Source organism: Bubalus kerabau, chromosome 4 (genome assembly GCF_029407905.1).
Source record: "Bubalus kerabau isolate K-KA32 ecotype Philippines breed swamp buffalo chromosome 4, PCC_UOA_SB_1v2, whole genome shotgun sequence".
Lineage (NCBI taxonomy): Eukaryota > Metazoa > Chordata > Mammalia > Artiodactyla > Bovidae > Bubalus > Bubalus kerabau.
This window is the reverse complement of record NC_073627.1, coordinates 17,188,189-17,214,743: the sequence shown is the minus strand read 5'-3', so window position 1 is coordinate 17,214,743 and position 26,555 is coordinate 17,188,189. Positions and strand designations below refer to the sequence as shown.

Genomic DNA, 26,555 nt, shown 5'->3' with positions numbered 1-26,555 from the left:
AGAAAACTAGAGATACCAAGGGAACATTTCATGCAAAGATGGGCTCAATAAAGGACAGAAATGATATGGACCTAACAGAGGCAGAAGATATTAAGAAGAGGTGGCAAGAATACACAGAACTGTACAAAAAAGAGCTTCACAACCCAGATAATCATAATGGTGTGATCACTGACCTAGAGCCAGACATCCTGGAATGTGAAGTCAAGTGGGCCTTAGGAAGCATCACTATGAACAAAGCTAGTAGAGGTGATGGAATTCCAGTTGAGCTGTTTCAAATCCTAGAAGATGATGCTGTGAAAATGCTGTACTCGATATGCCAGCAAATTTGGAAAACTCAGCAGTGGCCACAGGACTGGAAAAGGTCAGTTTTCATTCCACTCCCAAAGAAAGGCAATGCCAAAGAATGCTCAAACTACCGCACAATTGCACTCATCTCACACGCTAGTAAAGTAATGCTCAAAATTCTCCAAGCCAGGCTTCAACAATATGTGAACCGTGAACTTCCAGATGTTCAAGCTGGTTTTAGAAAAGGCAGAGGAACCAAGGATCAAATTGCCAGCATCCGCTGGATCATGGAAAAAGCAAGAGAGTTCCAGAAAAACATCTATTTCTGTTTTATTGACTATGCCAAAGCCTTTGACTGTATGGACCACTGCAAACTGTGGAAAATTCTTAAAGAGATGGGAATACCACACCACCTGACATGCCTCTTGAGAAATCTGTTTGCAAGTCAGGAAGCAACAGTTAGAACTGGACATGGAACAACAGACTGGTTGCAAATAGGAAAAGGAGTGCATCAAGGCTGTATATTGTCACCCTGCTTATTTAACTTATATGCAGAGTACATCATGAGAAACGCTGGGCTGGAGGAAGCACAAGCTGGAATCAAGATATCAGGGAGAAATATCAGTAACCTCAGATATGCAGATGACACCACCCTTATGGCAGAAAGTGAAGAAGAACTAAAGAGCCTCTTGATGAAAGTGAAAGAGGAGAGTGAAAAAGTTGACTTAAAACTCAACATTCAGAAAACTAAGATAATGGCATCCGGTCCCGTCACTTCATGGGAAATAGATGGGGAAACAGTGGAAACAGTGTCAGACTATTTCTTGGGGCTCCAAAATCACTGCAGATGGTGACTGAAGCCATGAAATTGAAAGACGTGTACTCCTTGGGAGGAAAGTTATGACCAACCTAGACAGCATATTAAAAAGCAGAGACATTACTTTGCCAACAAAGGTCCATCTAGTCAAGGCTATGGTTTTTCCAGTAGTCATGTATGGTTGTGAGAATTGGACTATAAAGAAAGCTGAGTGCAGAAGAATTGATGCTTTTGAACTGTGGTGTTGGAGAAGACTCTTGAGAGTCCCTTGGACTGCAAGGAGATCCAGCCAGTTCATTTAAAGCCAGTTCAGTTAAAGGAAATCAGTCCTGGGTGTTCATTGAAAGGACTGATGTTGAAGCTGCAACTCCAATACTTTGGCCACCTGATGCAAAGAGTTGACTCATTTGAAAGGACCCTGATGCAGGTATAGATTGAGGGCAGGAGGAGAAGGGGACAACAGAGGATGAGATGGTTGGATGGCATCATCAACTCAATGGACATGAGTTTGGGTAAACTCTGGGAGTTGGTGAAGGACAGGGAGGTCTGGCATTCATGGGATCACAAAGAGTCGGACATGACTGAGCGACTGAACTGAAGGACTACTGGTGATCACGGCAGTAATTGCTCAATAGGTGATGGTTATACATTGTTTTAATGTTAACAAATAAAGAAATAAAGGAATAATTAGGAGGTACCAGATGAAACTTACATTATTCGAAACACTGTATTCTCTGATGAGATGATATTTCCATTAGCCCATAATCACCAGAATATCCAGTATTTTGTAATTATGTCTAATTATGTATTATGATAGGTTGTACTATGTTGAGTGCAATTTTGTTTTTAAAAGGACTCTTTGAAGTAAAGGTCTTCCTTGACTTATGATGGGATTAGGTCCTGATAAACAGGTCATGAGTTAAAAAAATAACTTGTAAATCAAAATATATTTAATATACCTCAGCTATTGAATATATCATAGCTCAACCTTGCTTACCTTAAATGTGCACAGAACATGTACATTAGCCTGCAGTCACCTAACACAAAGTCTATTTTATAATATAGTGGTGAATCTCATGTAATTTATTGAATACTGAAAGTAGGAACCCATATGTGCATCTGGGTGTATGGCTCCCAGTGCATCTGGTGGTTTACCTTCATGGTTCTGTGGCTGACTGGGAGCTGGCCTGCTGCTGCCGTGTGGCGTCAGAGAGTACTGTGTCACGTTACTAACCCAGGAGAAGGTCAAAATTCAAAATTTGAAGTACATTTCTACTGAACGTATTGCTTTTGCACCATGATAGAGTTGAAAACTTGTTAAGTGGAACCGTTGTTAAGTTGGTGACCATCTGTATAATGATTGCAGTCTTGAACAGTTGAATTATATTAAGTCCTAAACCTTCTAAATTTGAAAGTGCCTTAGAATGCCCCATTATTTATGTGTAAAATGTCACAGTAAACAAGTGACAATATTGTAAATCGGCTAGAATTTTTGGCCCACTGTGTGTTCTGGGCGAAGTTAGAGGGTCTCGGATGCACTTCTGAATAGAAGTTCCCAGTCCTTTCTGCCTGGAGTCATGAGCGTCCCTTGTGCTTGAGTGCTTCACCAGCCTGTCCTGCGAGAGCACGTTTACAGTTGACTCTTAAGATGTGTGGGTTTGGACTGACTGCTCAGGTCCACTTTGATGTGGGATTTTTTTTAATAGATCCATACTATGTGTTACACCATTCGAGACTGGTTTAATCAGCAGATTTAGAACTATGGATCCAGGGGGCCACCTGTAAAGTTACCTGTGGATTTTTGACTGCATGGTGGGGGGACTCGGAGGGTGGATGGTCAGCGCCCTTAACCCATGTGTTTTTCAAGCATCAATTGTACCATGAAAAGGACATTTACATACTTAATTTCCATATTTAAAAAATTCATTTGTAAGCATTTGGTGTTTTAAACTATTTACAGTAAAATGATCTAAGCCACCATGTCAAGCCCTTACTTTTCATTTGAATTGTGTATACTTTCATCTTGGCTCCATGGCCCTGAGTCTTGGTTTTCATCAGGAAGTATTTGTTTTATGTAATCGTTTGTATCCATATAAATGCTCATGGAGAAAGATGGAAAACTTCTTGTGATTGGTGGTACACCTTTATTCCAGGCTCAGCAAAACAGTCCCTCATCTACGGGATCTGGCAACACAGAGCATTCCTGCAGCTCCCAAAAACAGATCTCCATCCAGCACAGACAGACCCAGGTAGGTCAGTGGTCGATAAACAGAGAGGGAAAGAACTGCTTTGGAGTAAATGCTAACACTACATATAAAATCTGGGTCTTCTCTCTCCCTTTATTTCTCTGACTTCATCTCATTTATTTGTGTGTGTTGTATTCAGAACTTGCATTATGAATATTTCAAGTCTTTTGGAAGGTGCTTTTAACTTTTTGAGGTGTTTCTTTGCCTTTCTGATGTATTCAGAAAGATGATAGACAGAAATGATTATATTGCAGCATGGTGTCAAGGGAAAAAGCACTTGTTTTGGAGAACTCAGGACCCCGATTCAGGTTCTAGCTCTGCAACTTATGCTTTATCTTTTGGGGTCTCATTTTTCTTCAGTTTAAATTATCTATAAAATGTGGTTGATTATCATCATCTTAGTGTCTACAAAACACTTGTTGGCACAGTACTTATGGTAGGCGGCAGGGAATCTTTTTTATTGAAATATCGTTGATTTAGAATGTTGTATTAATTTCACATGCATAGCAAAGTGATTGGTTATACATATATATATGTATGTGTCTGTATTCTTTTTTTTTCTGATTCTTTTTTCATTATGGTTTATTACAAACTACTGAATATAGTTCTGTGTGATACACAGTAAAACCTTGTTATTTTAAACTTTTAACACGTGGCACACCAACATAATTCTTCCTTAAACAGTCTTCAGAAACTCCTTAATTTAGGGAATGTTGTGAATATTCAAAAATAATATCTGCGAAAAGGATAGTGGATATATCCTCCATTTTGTTGTGTTGAGCTCACCAAATATTATACCTTGTTTTCTTGAAGCCTGTTGGTAGCTTGTTACCTTCAAGACAGGATGCCTGGCAATCTAGGAGAGTTTCTTAAGTCACAAGAGCTAAACAGCCCTTAGGAGCAGATTTTAATTTTATTCGAATTAAACTTTTGAATAGTTGAATAGACTTAGGTAGTTGAGCATTCATCTCTCTTCTTCTGGTCGCTCTGTTTCCACTAGGTGGCATGTTTGTTCTTTAGAGAGTTGGGTTCTTTCTCCTCTGATGACCTTTTCTATTCAGTTAGTTTCATTTCTAGAGAGTATGTTTCTGTACTATTCAGTGCACAGTATTTTGAGAATTCATATATTTTATTCCAGAGTTAATATATTTTTGAAGGGCAAGTATAGCGGAACGTAGTGCTTAAAGAATGAGATGAGAAAGGCAGATTTAATTTCTTGAGCCATGTGATTCCAGGCTAGTTGTATCATAAGTGCTTTTTTTTCAGAAAAGTAATGAGAAAAATGTGATGACATATAATATTTTGAGACTAATCCTGAGTTTGTTTTCTGCTTATCTCTGTAGTCTGACCTCACAATAGAAAAAATATCTGCACTAGAAAACAGTAAGAATTCTGATTTAGAGAAGAAGGAAGGAAGAATAGATGATTTATTAAGAGTAAGTATTAAAATATCATACGAGATTTTATAACAAGCACTGATTGATTTATCTATATTTATATGTGTGAATTACATGCATATCATAGAGATAATTACTGTAACCAAATAATAAAGTTAAAATGTAGACATTTGGATATTTTCCTTTGATCTGAGGGAATCTGAGTAGGTAACGAGGATCAAACTGTATTCCAAATGGTATCTTTACACTGGACATCTTAATTGTAGAATTTTAGTATTTAAATATATACTAGAGGACTATATCTGTGGAGAGTTGAAGCTGTGAGAATATGTATATAGAGTGTTGTTTTCCCATTCCAGGGAAATTTTTTTTTAATGTCTTTGAATTTTTAAAAATTTTATTGATTTTTTTTTATTGGAATATAATTGCTATACTGTATTAGTCTCTGCTGTACAATGAAGTGAGTCAGCTATATGCATACATATATCCCTTCCCTCTCGGACCTCCCTCCCACCCCCCATCCCACCCGTCTTGGTCATCACAGAACACCAAGCTGAGCTTCCTGTGCCTACAGCAGCCTCCCATTAGCAGTCTGTTTCACACATGGTAGTGTGTGTGTGTCAATCCCAGGCTCTCAATTTGTCTCACCCTCCCATTCTCCTCCTCACCGCCCATGCCCCACCCCCCATCCACATATCCATTCTCCACGTCTGTGTCTCTGTTCCTGCTCCGGAAATAGGTTCATCTCTACCATTTTTCTAGATTCCACATATATGTGCATTTGAATTTTAAAAACTATGTCACAAGTCCTGGTTTTGCATTTTATATCTTTTATAACCTATTCGTCCAAAGTGTTTTGTGCTCGCAAGAGAAACTTTAAAAGTAGCTATATGGAGTTTAAAATATACCTCTAGAAAATATACAAGGATTTTTAAAAAAATTTTTGATTTTATTGGAGTATGGTTGATTTACATTGTTATGTTTCAGATATATAGCAAAGTAATTCAGTTATACATATATTCATTCTTTTTTAGATTCTTTTCTCATATAGCTTATTGCAGAATATTGAGTAGAGTTCCTTGTGCTATACAGTAATACCATGATATTTTCTGAAATAATTTTTTAATATACAGTTTGGCATATTGACTGACCCTTTTAAAAATATTTTAAGGTTTATTGTTAAAAGCAATACATACTCTTTATAATAAATTTAGAGAATAGTAAAAATAAATAAATAAAATGACACCCATAATTCCATTAACTGCAATTAAAACATTTGGTATATTTACTGTAGTAATTTTTGATCTATTTATAGCATATATAAAATTTTTTAAAGAAATTGTTTATTTATTTTTATTTTTTGGCCACATCACGCAGCATACAGGATCGCAGTTACCTAGTCAGGGATTCCCACGTAGTGGAGGCATGAAGTCTTAACTGTTGGACTGCCAGCAAAGTCCCTGTACATAAATGCATCTATACATAAATACTACCAATTTGTAAATAAAATTGGCTAACATTTTAATCTCCAATGTTTTTATTGTTCTCAAGCTGATGTTCCCTTTTCTATTCAGAAACATTTTTCCTTAGGCCTGGTGGTTTTGTTTCTTAGTTTGCTTTTCTCCATCCTTCAGTGAGAAGAGCCGTGTTTAAACTCAGTACCTATTTTCCATCTTTCATTGTTAGCATGTATACTTGGTTGATGTTGCTCTTAACGTCTCTTCTTTTCACTTGGGTGCTCATTGAATTACCAAGGTTTATAATTAGATATTGTGTGTTTATAGAAATCCCAGTCTAATTGTCTAATCTAACCAAAAAATTAAGATTTTTGGCCAGGGTAGCTCTGCTGAGCTAAAAAAGGATCATGGGCTTGTCTTCTTCCTTCATCGTCTGATTTTCTTAAGATTGAGAAGATGGAGTATGTAAAAAACTGACCCTAACTTAGGATTATTTTGGGGAGTTTTAAAAATATGGTTTTATTTCCCAGGAAGCGGTATGTCCTCTTTGCCACTCCCATCTTTCTAATCTTTTGTTTTCTGAAGATTGTAGTCTTTCTTTGGATCTAGAACAGTGCCAATGGAATGGTTATGTCAGAAAAGAAGACACAAAGGAGAGATGCCATTTTTTCAAATTGATGAGAGCTTGTGTTTCTGATTCGGAGGGACAGGGGAATAACCACTACTCTTTATGTCTCCTTTCAGACAGGCATGGACCATTGATTGAGTTTTTCCATTTTAGTTAGATGTTTGGGTAAGGCTGCATCAGGACCTGCTAGTCAGATGCTATTTTAAACCTGAACACAAAATCATTAGTGTTGGAAACCACAAAAATTTAGAGTTCTTACAATTTAAAATAAACTGCCAGAGATTGATTGATTCCATAAATTTGATTATAGATTTTAAGGGATGTTCACCTTCCAAAAGTAGATTGGACTTCATGTATATGCATTACATGATCTTTGGCTTGCAGATTTTTTAAGTATGAATTAGACATATTTAACCAAATGTCCTTGTACTTGGCCTTTGGTAATGTGGTCCATGGAACTCATGAGCTCTCTTAGAAGAACTAATAGGAAGAAATTATGAGGAAAGTAGATACTTGGAGATGGAAACTGTTGCACAATGGTCACTTTAAAATGAAGCTTCAAAATCTCAAAAATTGAGTGTGCTATAGTATCATTTATTTGCCAAAAGAGTACATATCTTTTGTTTAACACAAGAATAAACTCAGGAGTTGCAAGTCAAAATTGACCTGGGGTTAGTGGTTCTTTGCTTCTCTGTTATTGTAGGAGTCTTGAATTTTTCAAAGTATTTAGCCCACCCTTCTGACCACAGCTAAATCAACTGTGTATTTACATTCTGGTTTTCTTGAACCAAGACCTTGTATTCAGCTTGTTTGTTAGTTCTATCTTATGTGGGCATGGGTGTGCCTGGCTTCTCTGGTAAAAAACATTTATGTAAATCCATGTCTCTTCTTTGGAAGGAAGAACAGAAGAGCAACAATTGAACATAAAGAACATTATGTGTTGTTTTTTTGGTAGTGCTTATTCACCCTTTGTAAGTATTTAATCTATAAATGCTTAAAAGTGCTATTTAAATGAATTCGAAATAAACATTTCATTCATGATGGATTTTTTTCTTTTATTTTGTGACAGTATTAGCATGTGTGGGGTACTGGATTTATCTGTAACTGGCTTTGGGGAAGAGTAAAGTATGACCAGTAGAAAAACATCCTACTTCTAGTAGCAGAATTCATCTTTAATAAACAATAAGTTTATTAAAAGAAAATCAAGGAACAAAGTATTTACCTTCTTTTTTTAAAGACATAGTTACTCTTACTTCTTTAAATCTCAGTTTTGCTTATAATTTAACAAAAGAAATGAGTTTCAGACTCCCTAGAAACTGCTTTTGTATTAATCTCTTCCTTGGAGCTAATTTAAAAAATGTTTTTCCATTGAAGGCCAACTGTGATTTGAGACGGCAGATTGACGAACAGCAAAAGGTGTTAGAGAAATACAAAGAACGATTAAATCGATGTGTGACAATGAGCAAGAAACTGCTTATAGAAAAGGTAGGTGATTAGTAGTGGCCTCAACTCTGTATTCCAAGATGCTTAGGGTGTGCCATTGTTGTGACTTCTAACTTTTTACCTGAAGTGAAAGCATTTCAAAGTAGGAAAGGACTGACCACAGCTTTAGTTCTCTGTCTTATGTGGGCATGGGTGTGCCTGGCTTCTTTGGTAAGAAACATTTATGTAAATCCATGTCTCTTCTTTGGAAAGAAGAACAAAAAACCAACAAAGGGCTTTTGGGTTTAGGAAAAGGCTACTGGGGTTGCCATAGTGTTAAAGACCCCACGTGCCACATGCCAATGCAGAAGACTCAAGAGATTTGATCCCTGGATTGGGAATATCCCCTGGAGTAGGAAATGGCAACCTACTTCAGTGTTCTTGCCTGGAAAATTCCATGGGCAAAGGAGCCTAGTGGGCAATAGTCTGTGGGGCTGCAAAGAGGCAGACACGACTGACTGAGCAAGCACACAGCACATCCTATTACTAATACAGACATTTAGCAATAGTTTTATGTCCATTTCAGATATGGTATTTAGAGTAATTTATATATATAATAATGTGATAATTAAGTGTTTTGTATTTTAAAAAACTAGTTGGCAATTACTTGTATATGATTATTTAATTGGCTGATGCCTCCTTTATTATATTAATAGTAACTGATTAGTTGCAATTTGCCTTTAGTAATTATTTCTTATAATTATTGAAATAAATATTTAATTGTTGATTATATATCATAAATAATTAATGTCTTAAAATTTGTAAAACATATCTCCAGTAGTTATTTATCTTACAGTAAAAGTTTGAAGATGACAGTACTTCCTAATGAAATGATTATAAGCTAGAGGTTTGAGACAGACTAGTGGTTTGTTTTTTTGCTGAAATCTTTGAAATGCTATTAAGGGGACAGGAAACACTGATAAAAAGTGAAGTGAATTATTTTATTAATATCAAAGATACTGAGGAGAACTTTGCTTCATCTCTTAATTCATTAATTTTGTAGAAGGGAAATTCCACATTTATAACAGAAATGTATATGTTAGTATATGTTAATGTAGAATGCTTATGGGTTATATAAAATGTTTATAGCTTTAGGGTACTTCCTGAAATCAGTGTAGATATAGCCAGTTGTCCTAAACTTTGAGCAGTATAGTACAAAAAACAAACATAGTGCTGCATCTGAGTTCTCGTAGGAGAATACAGTTATTTTCTATTTGTCCTTTTCCCCTAAGTCAAAACAAGAGAAGATGGCATGTAGAGATAAAAGCATGCAAGATCGCTTGAGACTGGGCCACTTTACCACAGTCCGACATGGGGCTTCGTTTACTGAACAGTGGACAGATGGTTATGCTTTCCAGAACCTTATTAAGTAAGTGAATTGTGATGATAAAGTTGAGAATTGAAAGTTGGTTTGGATTTTTAAATTTTTTTATAGTTGTAGTCATTAATATCTTAGTAGTGGTAGTCTTATTTTCATTCAATTTTGTCTCCACATGTGTAAAGAATTGTAAGGAATGAGATAAAGTCCTGAAAAAATGGCAAATAATCAGAGGAATAAAAAACAAGTTCTATATTAAAGCTTAAAAAAATCAGAATTGCCAAAACTAAGGAAGAAAAAGCTAAGACTTGACTTGATATCATTTTAATTATGTAATAAGTTTTCATGAGGAGTCTGCCCACTCCCAGCATTTATTCTGGGTCCACAGAAGATTGAAATGGGCAAAGACCCAAGGAAGGATTTCCCGTTTGGTATAAAACAAAACCTTGGAAGAACGTACAGGACATGTTCCTGGGGCTCTCTAAGGGGAGAGTATCCAGTCAGCAGAGATGGTCACCTTCTTGAAGGTGAGCACTGAGCCAGCAGTCAGGCTGGTGAGCAGTCCCACTGCCTGTGCCTGTCATTAACTTGGAATCTTGAGCCCTCCTTCACTTTATTATAACTTTGGTTTAAAACATTCAAGTATTTACTCCAAGGAGGGAATTAACATTTAAAATCCTAAAATTCCAACTGCATAAATAGCTAATATCAGCTCAGAACTTTAAAAAAGAAGCCTTAAAAGTTGCGATACCTTTTGGTGTATCTTACTTATTTTGATTTTGTAGATAGTTTCCGTTTGAGACTGGGTTGCAGTGGGTGGCACATTGTATCTTTAATCATGGGCTCTCACACTTCTGATCTGTAGTTTACTGTAGGTTCAAGGGTTCCATAGACTGCCTGTCCTACCTTTTTTTCCTTGGTGAAATAACATATTGGGCATTGATTGGAGAGGACAGAACTACTTTTGAATACTAATGAAACATAAATAACAAATTTGAAAGAAAAGTACAGATACTGATATTATTAATAATATTTTGTTAATGGGAACTCCTTGGCAGTCTTGTGGTTAGGACTCAGTGCGTTCACTGCCAGAGCTTAGGTTTGATCCCTGGTTGGGGAACGAAGATCCTGCAAGCCGCCCCATGTGGCATGGCCAAACTAAAACAAAACAAACAAACTTTGTGGAAACCTACCTCTGGATTATAGTCTGTGCTTTATGTGTGATACATGTGGTATCCACGCTGAGTTCTCTGTGCTCAGGTTAACAGAGTTGCACTAGGGCAGTATAAACAGCTGCTGCATAGAGGCATGATGTCTATTCCTCAACACCCTGACCGTGATGAGCAAATTGCCCTGGAAGTGGGTCTCCATCCAATTTTGTCAGAATGGGACGGAAGATAAAACACATCCCCCATGATTGGCCAAAGTCACTTAATGCTCACACTGAGTCCCAGATGTGATAATGACCCCTACTAGTCCATGACAATGGTTACTCCTCACATGGCAATTTTTAAAATGTCTAAAGACTTAAACCTGAGTGGTTAGTGGATTTGTTTAGAGATATAAAATGTAATTACTTTTAAGATGTGATTGTAATTTTTGCTGATAGTAGCAAGTATTTATCTTTTTGCTCTATAAGCAGCCTATTGCCCAGAAGGTTCTGGAAATTGTATATAGAGTACAAAAGGATGACTTTGCTGTAGAGCCTTCGGACCAGAGAATTTGGTATTATCTACATGAGATCCCTAATCAGAGTTGTTTCTCCAAAGTGGATAGTATTTTTTTTTTGATGATTTTAAGTAATATAAATTGCAGACTATCCATCTCTCCTCTTGGGAAGCTGTTTCTGGCTGATACCTTTTTTTATTTGCTTGTTGTTTTTTGGCCACACTGCACAGCTTGTGGGATCTTAGTTCCCTGACTAAGAACTGAACCTCAGCAGTAAAAATGCTGACTCTTAACCACTGGACCACCAGGAAAGTCCCCTGGCTGATATCTCTTAATTTTAGGTATTTTAATAATATTTTCTAAAGTTGTGCTTTAATAAACCAATTTCCTTTCTTAATTTTAATGCAGAATTGAAGTTCTTTAGTTATAGAAGGCTGTAGCTGATATCCTTACAAATGATAATTATCTGTGTATAAGAAGCTCTGTGACACATAACTTGGTGGGTAAGGTACCTGAACTCCAGGTTGCAGTACTAGTTTTTATAGAAAGAGCAAACCTCTTGACATTAAAAATTTAATCAAGTGATCAAATATAGTCTGAACAGGAGCCTCAACACAGTTCTTTTATTCTCAGTTTGTACCTTGGCTCTATTTGACTGATCTTTATTAAGATCCTAAAACAGATTTGCTGTCTAATAAAAAGATCATAAAAGATTTTTAATGATTTTTGACCAGGTTAGTAAGTTTTTCTAAAAGGTATTTTTGAACTTGTTGAAAAAGTAACATATTTTATAGTTCTGAGAAGTTAGTTACAATAAATTCTGTTGTTATTCAGTATGTAACTTTTTTATTTAAACAAGTCTTGAAGTCTCAAATAGTCAATGGCAAGGCAATAAAAAAATTATTATTAAGATTTTCTTTATATTGACATAAACAACATTAAATACGGGGATTTGACCTGTATACAAAACTGTGGCTGTTTAAGACGTGGATCATCAGAGGGAGTAAATGAAATTGTATAACATCATTGTCCTAGTCCACGATTATATTCTGGTGTATAAGGAATTATAGAATTCCATTTTAAAGTGATTTCCTGTGAACCATCTGATTCTTGGCATATGACCCATAATAAGTGATAAAGCTTTTTTAAATTTTTTTATTGAAGTATAGTTGATTTACAGTATTCCAGATGTACAGCAAAGTGATTCAGTTATAGTTATATATATGCATTTGTTTTCAGATTCTTTTCCATTGTGGGTTATTGCAAGATATTTACTATAATTCCCGGTGCTATACTGTAGGTTCTTGTTGTTTATCTATTTTATATATAGTAGTGTGTATCTGTTAACCTCAAATTCCAAATTTATCCCCCCATCCTTCCCCTTTGCTAGCCATAAGTTTGTTTTCTATGTCTGTGAGTCTATTTCTGTTTTGTAAATAAGTTCATTGTATCATTTTTTAAAAAAATTCCACATATAAGTGATATCATGTGATATTTAGAGAGACAACTCTGTTGATTCTATAAGTATCAGTTCTCCCTTGGGTGGTATATACCAGTTTCTAGTAGACACAGAACATGAAATCCTGGGACTCTTTAAAAATTCTTACCTGAGATATTCAGGTACTATCTGTAGATCATCACCAAAATTACTTTGGTCAAAATAATATCTGCAAATAATGTGCATTTGTTTTTTTAACACCTGTTCTAGTTATGATACAGTTTTGCTATGGAGGGTACATAGAATTGTTTCCTGGGCTTCCCTGGTGGCTCAGAAGGTAAAGAATCTGCCTGCAATGCAGGAGACTTGGGTTCAATTCCCTGGAGAAGGTAATGGCTTGCCACTCCAGTGTTCTTCCATGGAGAATTCCATGGACAGAGGACATTGGCGGACTGCAGTTCATGGGGTGGCAAAGAGTTGAACATTCAGAAAACTAAGATCATGGCATCTGGTCCCATCACTTCATGGGAAATAGATGGGGAAACAGTGTCAGACTTTATTTCTGGGGGCTCCAAAATCACTGCAGATGGTGATTGCAGCCATGAAATTAAAAGACTCTTACTCCTTGGAAGGAAAGTTATGACCAACCTAGATAGCAGAGACATTACTTTGCCAGCAAAGGTCCGTCTAGTCAAAGCTACGGTTTTTCCAGTGGTCATGTATGGATATGAAAGTTGGACTGTGAAGAAAGCTGAGCGCCGAAGAACTGATGCTTTTGAACTGTGGTGTTGGAGAAGACCCTTGAGAGTCTCTTGGACTACAAGGAGATCCAACCAGTCCATTCTAAAGGAGATCAGTCCTGGGTGTTCTTTGGAAGGACTGATGCTAAAGCTGAAACTCCAATACTTTGGCCACCTCATGCGAAGAGTTGACTCATTGGAAAAGACTCGGATGCTGGGAGGGATTGGGAGCAGGAGGAGAAGGGGACGACAGAGGATGAGATGGCTGGATGGCATCACCAACTCGATGGACATGAGTTTGAGTGAACTCCGGGAGATGGTGATGGACAGGGAGGCCCGGTGTGCTGCAATTCATGGGGTCGCAAAGAGTCAGACATGACTGAGCAACTGAACTGAACTGAGTAGCTAACACTTTCATTTTCATAATCATTTCCTAGGGCTATCATCACTAAATACCATAAACTGGGTGGTTTAAAACAACATAAATTTAATTCTCTTACAGTTTAGGAAGTCAGAAACCTTAAATCAAGGTGTTGGCAGGGCTGCTCCTTCTGTGGCTTCTAGGGAGGATCCTTGTTTAGTGTTCAGTGGCTTGCAGCAGCGTAGCTCAGTCTGCCTCCATTTCACATGGTGTTCCCCTGCATGTCTTCTTTTCTCAGGAGGACACCAGTCAAATTGGGTTAAGGGCCCACCCTACTCCAGTATGACCTTATTTTAACTAATTAAATCTTCAGTGACCCTATTTCCAAAGGTTATAATCTGAGGTACTGGGGATTAGCACTTTAACACATCTTTTTGGGTGGAACAGTTCAACTGATAATGGTACCTAAGACTGTCTTGTTATTATAACTGACAAATAATGGCTTGCTGTTTATTTATTTGGCTGCGCTGGGTCTTCATTGTGGCATGTGGAATCTATTGTATTTCCCTGACCAGGGATTGAACCCAGGCCCCCTGTATTGGGAGCTCGGAGCCTTAGCCACTAGATTACCAGGAAAATCTCAATAATGACTTTTTAGAATTACTTAGATTTGAGTGACATAAATTTATCTGGTCATCAATACTTTTGTACAAGATAGTACAAATATTCTTTCTGTGGGTGGTAAAGGGTGAGCATTCCCTAAAATTGATGAAATGGGAGTAACATTTAACAGTCAGGTCTATAAAAGGCACTGTGGAGAGAAGATGGCAGAGGAGTAGGTGGACGTGGAGTACATCTGTCTCCACGGATACATCAGGAATACACCTTCAGACACAGAAGTGCATGCAGAACACCAGCTGAGAGCGGACAGGACTACCTGACCAGAGGAAAAGAATATATAGAACCATGCAAAACTTGGTAGGACCAAGGAACTAGGGGGAAAAACAAGTGTTAATAGGACCTGCCCCCGGCTGGTGGGGGAACTGAAGCAGGAGTCTGATCCCCGCATTGGGGCAATTGTCTGAGTCAGAGGAGAAACATTTATGGCTGAGAGTGAGCTGATCTGTGACAGCATAAATGGAATGAGAATCAGACAGTCTTTGCCACAGTCATACATATCCCGGACAGGGACGTGGGTCCCCTGGAAGGCGCAGCAGCTGGGAGCTGGAGTTTAGGGGTTGTGGAGCAATCCTAGGGCAAGGGCTGCTGTTGTATGTGGAGAGACAGATTTGAGGGGTTATGGGGGAGGAGATTGTGGTGGGAAATGTCCATGGAGGAAAGCCATGCAGCCATGGAAGCAAGGTGATGCTGCCGAGTCACGTGTAGTGGATGGAACCATCGCCATAGCCTCTCTCTCTACACGCCAGCATCAGCAGCTGAACAATAGAGAGGCTGGCTGGTCAAACCCTGACGCACTGAACTACAGACCTGGACCCCACTCAGGGTGCCCCTTTAAGTGACTGACACACTGATCTAGAGTAGGACCCCAGCCAGGCGGCCCCTCTCTGTGCGTGACACGCTGAACAACAGAGAAGGACCCCAGGCAAGGGAGCCCTCTTAGTGCCTGAACTGGTGGAGCTATGGAGAAAGACTGGTCAAAGAGACCTTCTGATCACCAGCCATAAGAGGCTCAAAAAAAGGACTCTGATAGGGCCATAACTCCTGGGGTGGAGGCAGTCCATGTCTCTGCACACTTTGTACCGCTAGGTGCAAGCCAAGCAGCTGTGCCACCTTCACTTAACTCTCACTGGGGCAGAGCTGCCATAGGCAAAAAAAATCTTGCATCTATGTGTGCAGGGTCACTTTGGTCATGTCCAACGCTTTGCGACCCTGTAGACTGTGGCCTGCCAGGCTTCTGTGTCAGGATGGTGGGGTTCTTCAGGCAAGAATACTGGAGCATATTGGCCAATACTGGTTGCCATACCCTTCTAGAGCACTATATTTCCTGCTGCTCTAGCCTCCAACTCCCCTGAGTACCTGGTGCTGCCAGAACCCCTGTGACCCAAGCAGCTGCACCACCTCCACACCTGGCCTTTACAGAGGCAAATCCAAGTCCTCCAGGGCAGCCTCAGGGGCAAACCCCAGTGGATGACCCACATGCAGAAGTGGAAATAAAACCACCATTGAAACCCAGGGCAGTGTGGCTAAGGAAGAAGCCCCAAAACCTTCTTACCAGCTGTACAAACTGCAGATTAAATCCACACGATCAACTAGGCAGACTCTGTCTATGGAATATATGAAAGGTCATTGAGAGCTCCCACAAAAGAAAACACACTAGCTCTGAATGCCATGGACATTGGAGACAAAAACACCCCAGGAGTAGGACCAGATTAGAATCTGAGCTGCCCCCACAACAGGTCTAGAGATCAGTACATTGTTGGAGGGCATCCTAGGGAGGTGAGGTGGACTGTGACTCCCAGCGAGGAAAGGATCCTGACAGCAGTGACTCAAGAAAAATATTTCTTATTCTTATCTTTTGACTTGTTCTGTAGATTCTTTTGGATTTTTTTTTCTTTTTGTTTCTTTTTTTACCCCACTCTGTTGTAGTTGTTGATTTTATTGGCACTAGGAAATCTAATTAAGCTTTAGAGTTTCCTCAGTCACATTTTTTATTGTTATTATAAACCTCTGCCTCTACATTGGGCTTTTGCAGTTCTGTGGAGTTTTCCTTTTTCTAATTTCTTCTTCCTGTTTTATTTTTTTGTATTTTTCTTTTCTCTTTTTTATAATTTTAATTTTTAAAAACTGTTATATTTTTTCTACATTTATTCCTTTGTTTGCCTTTCCAACTGTTCTTTTCCCCTTGCAGTTAATCTTTAATGTATATAAATCTTTATCTACCTCTGTTTAACTTTGCATATCTATTCTTTCTTTGCTTTCTTCCCTTTCCTCTCAACATATTTGTTTGTTTTGTTTTCATAGCTTTATTCCCCACTTGGCACCTTGCTTTAGTTTTGTTTTCCAGTTTGTGCTTTAGTTAGTTTTGTTCTTAACTGGTAAATATAATTTTTTATTTCCTTTGTTTGTTTGCCAGGTCAATATACTGTATTTTTGTTGGACTGTTTTGACTTGCTCGTGGGTGTATATGTATATTCCATTATTTTAATTATTTGCCTGATTTTGTAAATGTCATTTGTCTGGGGTTCATCTTTGGTTTCTCGTTTTAGATATTTGTTTTAATCTCACTTAATGCCAATTGGAGAAGGAAATGGCAGCCCACTCTAGTGTTCTTGCCTGGAGAATCCCAGGGATGGGGGAGCCTGGTGGGCTGCCATCTCTGGGGTCGCACAGAGTCGGACACAACTGAAGCGACTTAGCAGCAGTAGCAATACCATAATAAACTACTCGTGGAATCTTCATTCCTGACCAGAGATCAAGCCCTGAGCCTTTGGAGTGGGAGCACTGACTCCAAGACCCTAGACTACCTGAGAACTAACCCTAGGGAGTATCAGATAGTGAGAACTCACACAAAGGAAACCACTTGAATATAAGACCTGAATACAAACCAGATCATCAGTAGACAGGATTACCACTTCCCTCAGCCTTGCCAGTCAGAGGAAAAACAAACAAACAAACAAAAACTTAGCATAAATCTCACCCTATAAGAAGCTTACACAAACCACTGGACCAACCTTAAGAGGGCAGAACCCAAAAGGAAGAAAGAAGTCAACCTTGAAACCTGGGGAAAAGGAGACCTCAAACACAATAAGTTAAAAAAAATGATGAAAAGGCAGAGAAATACTACACAAATGAAGGAACAAACTAGAAACACAGAAGTCCAAATAAATGAAGAGGAAATAGGCAAACTACTTGAAAAAGAATTCAAATAATGATAGTAAAGATGTTCAAAAACCTTGAAAAGAAAATGGAGAAAATGTAAGAATCAATTAAAAAAGACCTAGAAGAATTAAAGAATAAACATAAAAAGACAACACAATTACTTAAATTAAAAATACTCTAGATGGAATCAATAGCAGAATATCTGAAGCAGAGGAAAAATCAGTGAGCTGGAAGACAAAATGGTGGAAATAGCTTCTGAAGAGCAGAATAAAGTAAAAAGAATGAAAAGAACTGAGGATAGTCTCAGAGCCCTCTGGGACAATATCAAACCACCAACATTCGAGTTATGGGGGTCCCAGAAGAAGGAAAAAAGAAAAGGTATGAGAAAATTTTTCAAGAGATTATAGTTGAAAATTTCCCCAACATGGAAAAGGAAATAGTCACTCAAGTCCAAGAGACACAAAGAGTCCCACACAGGATAAACCCAAGGAGAAACATGCCAAGACACATACTAATAAGTAACAAGAGTAAACACAGTATTAAAAGCAGCAACAGAGAAGCAACAAGTTAAAAACAAGGGAGACCCCGTATGCTTAACAGCTTATCTTTCAGCAGAAACTCTGCAGGCCAGAAGGGGATGGCAGGATATATTTAAAGTACTAAAAGGGAAAAATCTACAACCAAGCTTACTGCACCTGGCAAGGACCTCATTCAAAATTGATGGAGAAATAAAAAGCATTTCAGACAAGCAAAAGTTAAGAAAATTCAGTACCACCAAACCAGCTTTTCAACAAATGTTAAAGGGACTTATATAGTCAAGAAATACAAGAAAAGAAAAAAGATTGAGAAAATCAATGCCAAATAATTAAGAAAATGGCAATAGGAACATATATATCAATAATTACTTTAAATGTAAATGGATTAAATGCTCCAACCAAAAGATACAGACTGGCTTTATGGATACAAAAACAAGACCTATATATATATGCTGTCTACAAGAAACCCTGTATATGTGTCTAAAAGACACAGAGAGACTGAGAGGATGGAAAAATATATTCCATGCAAATGGGAAGCAAAAGAAAGCTGGAGTAGCAATCCTCATATCAGACAAAATAGACCTTAAAATAAAGAAGATTACAAGAGATAAGGAAGGACACTACATCATGATCAAGGGATCAATCCAAGAGGAAGACATAACAATTGTAAATATCTATGCACCCAACATAGGAGCACCTCAATACATAAGACAAACACTAACAGACATAAAAGGAGAAATTGACAGTAACACAATAATAGTAGGAAACTTTAACAACCCACTCACACCAATGGACAGGTCATCAAAACAGAAAATTAATAAGGAAACACAAGTCTTAAATGATACATTAGATGAGATGGATCTCATTGATATCTTCAGGACATTCCATCCAAATGCAGAAGAATAAACCTTTTCAAGTACACATGAAACATTCTCCAGGATAGACCACATCTTGGGTCACAAATCAAATCTCAGTAAATGTAAGAAAATTGAAATCCTATCAAGTATCTTCTCCAACCACAGCGCTATGAGATTAGATATCAGTTACAAGAAAAACGCTTTAAGAAGCAGAAATACATGGAGATTAAACAGCACGTTTCTAAATAGCCAACAGGTTACTGAAGAAGTCAAAAGGGAAATAAAAAAAATCTAGAAACAAATGACAATAAAAATACAACAACTCAAAACCTACGGGATGCAGGAAAAGCAGTTCTAAGAGGGAAGTTTATAGCAACACAATCCTACTTCAAGAAACAAGAAAAACATTGAATAGACAACCTAACTTTACACCTAAAATAACTGGAAAAAGAACAACAACAAAAACATAATTAGTAGAAGAAAAGAAATCATAAAGATCCAAGCAGAAATAAATGAAAAAGAAATGAAAGAAACAATAGTAAAGATGAATAAAACTAAAAGCTGGTTCTTTGAGAGGATAAAATTGACAAGCCTTTAGCCAGACTCATCAAGACAAAAAGAGAGAAGAATCAAATCAACAAAATTAGAAATGAAAAAGAAGTTACAACAGACAATGCAGAAATACAAAGGATTATAAGAGACTATTTGAACAACTATATGGAAATAAAATGGATAACCTGGAAGAAATGGACAGATTCTTAGAAAAGTTCAATCTTCCAAGACTGAACCGGGAAGAAATAGAAATTATGAACAACCCAATTACAAGCACTGAAATTGAAGCTGGGATCAAAAATTTCCCCAAACACAAAAGCCCAGGACCAGATGGCTTCACAGGAGAATTATATCAAACATTTAGAGAATAGCTAATGCCTATCCTTCTAAAACTCTTTCAAAAAATTACAGAGGAAGGAACACTTCCAAACTCATTCTACAAGGCTACCATCACCCTGATACCAAAACCAGACAAAGACAACACACAAAAAAGAAAACTATAAGCCAATATCATTGATGAACATAGATGTAAAAGTCCTCAACAAAATTCTAGCAAACAGAATTCAGCACATCACACAGCTCATACACCAGGACCAAGTTGGCTTTATTCCAGGGATGCAAGGATTCTTCAATATATGCAAGTCAATCAGTGTGATACACCATATTAACAAATTGAAAGATAAAAACCATATGATCATCTCAATAGATGCAGAAAAAGCCTTTGACAAAATTCAGCACCCATTAATGATCAAAGCTTTTCAAAGAATGGGCATAGAAGGAACCTACCTCAAAGTAGTAAAGGCCATATATGATAAACATAGAGCAAACGTTATTCTCAATGGTGAAAAACTGAAAGCATTCCCCCTAAGATCAGGAACAAGACAGGGGTACCCATTTTCACCATTATTATTCACATAGTTCTGGAAGTCCTAGATACAGCAGTCAGAGAAGAAAAAGAAATAAAAGGAATCCAGATTGGAAAAGAAGAAGTAAAGCTCTCATTGTTTGTAGATGACATGATACTGTATGTAGGAAACCCTAAAGATAGTATCAGAAAATTACTAGAGCTAATCAGTGAATTTAGCAAAGTTGCAGGATACAAAATCAATACACAGAAATCACATGTATTTCTATATACTAACAATGAAAAATCAGAAAGAGAAATTAAGGAATCAATCCCTTCACCACTGCAACAAAAAGAATTAAATATCTAGGAATAAACTTACCTAAGGAGACAAAAGAACTGTACACAGAAAATTATATGACACTAATGAAATCAAAGACAACATAAACAGATGGAGAGATATTCCATGATCTGGGGTAGCAATTATCAACATTGTGAAAATTACTATACTACCAAATGCAATCTACAGATTCTATGTGATCCCTATCAAATTACCAATGGCATTTTTCACAGAACTGGAACAAAAAATTTCACAATTCATGTGGAAGCACAGAAGAGCCCAAATAGCCAAAGCAGTCTTGAGAAAGAAAAATGGAGCTGGAGGAATCAACCTTCCTGACTTCAGAGTATACTACAAAGCTATAGTCATTAAGACAGTATGGTACTGGCACAAAAACAGAAATACAGACTAATGGAGCAAGATAGAAACCCCAGAAATAAACCCATGCACCTATGGGTACCTTATTTTTGACAAAGGAGGCAAGAATATACAATGGGGCAAAGACAGCCTCTTCAATAAATGGTGCTGGGAAAACTGGACAGCTACATGTAAATGAATGAAATTAGAATACTTCCTAACATCATACACAAAGATAAACTCAAAATGGATCAAAGACCTAAATGTAAGACCAGAAACTATAAAACTCTTAGAGGAAAACAAAGGCAGAACATTCGATGACATAAATCAAAGCAAGATCCTCTATGACCCAACTCCTAGAGTAATGGAAATAAAAACAAAAGTAAACAAGTGGACCTGATTAAACTTAAAAGCTTTTGCACAGCAAAGAAAACTATAAGCTAGGTAAAAAGACAACCCTCAGAATGGGAGAAAATAATAGCAAATGAAACAACTGACAAAGGATTAATTTCCAAAATATATAAGCAGCTCATACAACTCAAAGCCAGAAAAACAAACAACCCAATCAAAAAGCAGAAGAAACACCTAAACAGACTTTTCTCCAAAGAATATATACAGATGACTAACAAACACAGATAGCATATTGAAAAGCAGAGACCTTGCTTTGCCAACAAAGGTCCGTCTAGCCAAGGCTGTGGTTTTTCCAGTGGTCATGTATGGATGTGAGAGTTGGATGGTGAAGAAAGCCGAGCGCCAAAGAATTGATGCTTTTGAACTGTGGTGTTGGAGAAGACTCTTGAGAGTCCCTTGGACTGCAAGGAGATCCAACCAGTCCATTCTGAAGGAGATCAGCCCTGGGATTTCTTTGGAAGGAATGATGCTAAAGCTGAAACTCCAATACTTTGGCCACCTCATGCGAAGAGTTGACTCATTGGAAAAGACTCTGATGCTGGGAGAGACTGGGGGCAGGAGGAGAAGGGGACGATAGAGGATGAGACGGCTGGATGGCATCACCGACTCGATGGACATGAGTCTGAGTGAACTCCGGGAGATGGTGATGGACAGGGAGGCCTGGTGTGCTGCAGTTCTTGGGGTCGCAAAGAGTCGGACACAACTGAGCGACTGAACTGAACTGAACTGAACAAACACATGAAAGGATTCTCAACATCACTCATTTGAGAAATGCAAATCAAAACTACAATGAGATATCACCTCACACCAGTCAGAACGGCCATCATCAAAAAGTAACCAAACAATAAATGCTGGAGAGGGTATGGAGAAAAGGGAACATTCTTGCACTGTTAGTAGGGATATAAATTAATACAGCCACTATGGAAGACGGTATGGAGATTCCTTAATAAACTTGGAATAAAACCACCATATGACCCAGCAATCCCACTCCTAGGCATATACCCTGAGGAGACCAAAATTGAAAAAGACACATGTATCCCATTGTTCACTGCAGCACTGTTTACAATAGCTAGAATATGGAAGCAACTTAGAAGTCCATCAATAGAAGAATGGGTAAAGAAGTTGTGGTACATATACACAATGAAATATTACTCACCCATAAAAAGGAACACCTTTGAGTCAGTTCTGATAAGGTGGATGAACCTAGAACCTATTATCAGAGTGAAGTAAGTCAGAGAAAGATAAATATCATATTCTAACACATATATACGGAATATAGAAAAATCGTACTGAAGAATTTATGTTCAGGGAAGCAATGGAGAAACAGACATGGAGAATAGACTTACAGACATGGGGAGAGGGGAGGAGAGGGTGAGATATATGGGAAGAGTAACATGGAAACTTACATCACCATATGTAAAATAGATAGCCAATGGGAATTTGCTGCATGGCTCAGGCAACTACAGGGGCTCTGTATCAATCCAGAGGAGTGGGATGGGGCAGGAGATGGGGGAGAGGCTCAAAATGGAGGGGATATATGTACCTATGGCTGATTTCATGTTGAGGTTTGACCAAAAACAAAATTCTGTGCAGCAATTATCCTTCAATTAAAAAAACCACTGTCATATGTGTTGGAGATATAAGGGTTAATAAGACACAGTTCTTGTTCTAAGAGAAGTTACAGTTTGACATAATCAGACTTTATATTCCCAAAATAAACCTAAATGAAATGTCACTAATAGACTACTTTAGATGACTTTTATAAGTATAAATGACTGAACAGTTTCAACATCAAGAATTAATGTAGGAATGCATACTACATACAACAGTTGATCTTTGGTATATCAATTTTCATGGGCAATCAAGCTCTCTTATTCTCAGAATGTACAGTTGAAGATAGTCTCATGGTGTTTTGGCACCAGAGTACCTTTTGTTTATGATTTGTATATAAATGGCGATGGGGCTCCTTTCTTTGTGAATTTGGAAATCAGATGTGCAGATTCTCCCTGAAAACAATAGCAAATAAGTTTTATTTATATTTAATAAGGGTAACTGTTAAAATAACCTTCCAAAGCAGTTAGTCTCCAGTAGATAAAATGTTGTGGTACTCCTCTGGTACACTATGGATTATAATTAAACTATATATTGTATGGCTACCTTCAGAGAGTTCAGAGTGCTTTGAACTCATGGCTCCTGAAGGGGTGCAAATGAGCTTAAAGATATTTTACCAATTTTTTTGACTGGGAAACTCATATTCAGAGAAGATACATGTTTTCCTCAAGGACATTCATTGAGTGAGAAGGAAGATTGTGATTTTTACCTAAGGATTCTGTGTCTAATCCAGAAAGCTTTCAAGCCATGAATTATTCATAAACATACATTTTTGGAGGGAAAGGTATATCTCTAATAGTTAAAAGATTTTTTTTAGACAAGCAGACAATGCTTGAATTAAAATTTCTACTGTCCCATTAGATGTTCAGCAGCAGACGAATGGATAAGAAAGCTGTGGTACATATACACAATGGAATATTACTCAGCCATTAAAAAGAATACATTTGAATCAGTTCTAATGAGGTGCATGAAACTGGACCCTATTATACAGAGTGAAGGAAGCCAGAAAGAAAAACACCAATGCAGTATACTAACTCATATATATGGAATTTAGAAAGATGATAATGATAACCCTATATGTGAGACAGCAAAAGAGACACAGATGTATAGAACAGTCTTTTGGACTCGGTGGGAGAAGGCGAGGGTGGGATGATCTGAGAGAATAGCACTGAAACATGTATATTATCATATGTGAAACAGATCGCCAGTCCAGGTTCGATGCATGAGACAGGGTGCTCAGGGCTGGAGCACTGGGATGACTCAGGGATGGGATGGGGAGGGAGGTGGGAGGGGGGTTCAGGATGGGGAACACATGTAAATCCATGGCTGATTCATATCAATGTATGGCAAAGAACACTACAATATTATAAAGTAATTAGCCTCCAACTAAAATAAAAAAAAAGTAAATAAATTGACATCTAATCTGTAAGTCAGCTTATTTTGAAGCCAAGAAAATGGTATTATCAAAAGAACTGGTATTTCTTTGCAGTACTGTGATGAGGTTAACCTTGGTTACTTACAGTGTTGCCCTTTTAGATGTGGCAGCTTAAGTTGTATGGGGGTCTGCTCTGGGGTATAGTCTTGTTTTTCTGGTTGCCATTCTTTTAAGAAAGGTATCCTGAATCTGGAAATAGTGTAGAAACTGACAACTAGCGTTCAGAGAAGAGGGTCAAGTAGACGTCATTTGAGAATATAGGTTTAAAAAATTAGATTCTGTCATTCTGCAAAAGTGAAATTTGGATCAAGAAAGGGAGATGGGGGGCTAAAAGCATGGTAGAAAGAGAAGAGGACAGGAGCCAGCATCTGACTGTCAACTATGATGAGTGATTTAAAGATTTTAGTCTCTTAAGTGGTTAATCTCAAATCTTGGTATGCTTTTATATACCTGGTCTATAAACCTTAGTATCTGTCAGGTAGCAGGATTCATGAGAGCAAGTGGAATACTTACATTGATATTTGTATTGACTTTTAGTTTATAAGCTAGTTTATTTAAAAAAAATTAGACATTATTAGGAAATACTCTGGAGAAGGCAATGGCACCCCACTCCAGTACTCTTGCCTGGAAAATCCCATGGATGGAGGAGCCTGGTAGGCTGCAGTCCATGGGGTCTCGAAGAGTCGGATATGACTGAGCGACTTCACTTTCACTTTTCACTTTCATGCATTGGAGAAGGAAATGGCAACTCACTCCAGTGTTCTTGCCTGGAGATTCCCAGGGACGGGGGAGCCTGGTGGGCTGCCGTCTATGGGGTCGCAAAGAGTTGGACACGACTGAAGTGACGCAGCAGCAGCAGGAAATACTGTAATAGAAATGGTGTTAAATATCCTGAGTCTTTCATATGTCTTTTATTCATTCATTTTGTGTACTATTTCCTGAGGAGTTTTTACTTGTTGAAAGGCTTCTTTTTGCTTTCTCTAAATGCTCATCCTTGTTCTTAAAAAACTTAGTTTGGGTTTCTACCATATTAGTGTTTGGAAATGACTTGGGAGTGGTAATGGCTCACTTGATTAGAATAAATGATAGATTCAGAAGGAAAACATTTTTTCCTTTGTTTATCATTCCTCAAATTTGGTATCTTTTTAGATAGATTTTGAAGAAACTATAATCCAATTAAAAAATAAAAAGGCACTTGGAACCCTTTTTTTTTTTTTTTTTTTTACATAAACAGTTATTTAGTGGGTTCATTACCAGCAGTTGTTTTCTAAACTCTTAAAAAGCAATAAGGAAAAAGAAAAGTAGTCAAGAAAAAAAAGCAATCAAAGTTTTTCCTTTTGAGTTGGAAAATTAGGTCACAATAGAAATTTGATATTGTTTCTTCTGCCCACTTTTCTGCTCTGAGAATTATTGTAATTAGTATATTAAAAGTACAGATTCATTACCAAAAACAGCTCTATCACCAGATAGTTGGTTCTTCAAACCTGAAGTTAAAATCAAATATCTACTTAGGTTTATTTTTCTGAAGTCTATCGAATATGCAGGTGACAAAAATATTTATGTTTATTCCTTAGCCATGTTCAAACAGTTTTGACCTTCCTCTGTGCAACATCTTTTGTATCTCTAGGCAACAGGAAAGGATAAATTCACAGAGGGAAGAGATAGAAAGACAACGAAAAATGTTAGCGAAGCGGAAACCTCCTGCCATGGGACAGGCCCCTCCAGCAACCAATGAGCAGAAACAGCGGAAAAGCAAGACCAACGGAGCTGAGAATGAAACGTATGTTCTTTATTAACGCGAACTAAGATACTGTATTTTCCCCTGAGATACAAACCTCCTGTCGAGTGCCACTGGAAGAAGTGATAAATCGTGGAGATTTCTAGAGCTTAACCTTTCTTTTTAGTTACATTAATAGATTTGCTCAACTCATATAA

General features: G+C 37.6%; 1 protein-coding gene across 9 annotated transcripts in view; it reads left to right on the top strand.

The window, feature by feature from the left end:
* The window catches only part of TLK2 (tousled like kinase 2), a 123,132-nt gene that overhangs the window by 67,645 nt on the left and 28,932 nt on the right, over positions 1 to 26,555 (top strand). For all 9 annotated transcript variants that reach the window (XM_055575590.1, XM_055575588.1, XM_055575586.1 and 6 more), the window contains 5 exons: positions 3,256 to 3,351; positions 4,692 to 4,784; positions 8,205 to 8,315; positions 9,545 to 9,681; positions 26,248 to 26,400. In XM_055575590.1, coding sequence (XP_055431565.1) covers positions 3,256 to 3,351; positions 4,692 to 4,784; positions 8,205 to 8,315; positions 9,545 to 9,681; positions 26,248 to 26,400 — 590 coding nt within the window. The remainder of the gene's footprint in view (positions 1 to 3,255; positions 3,352 to 4,691; positions 4,785 to 8,204; positions 8,316 to 9,544; positions 9,682 to 26,247; positions 26,401 to 26,555) is intronic.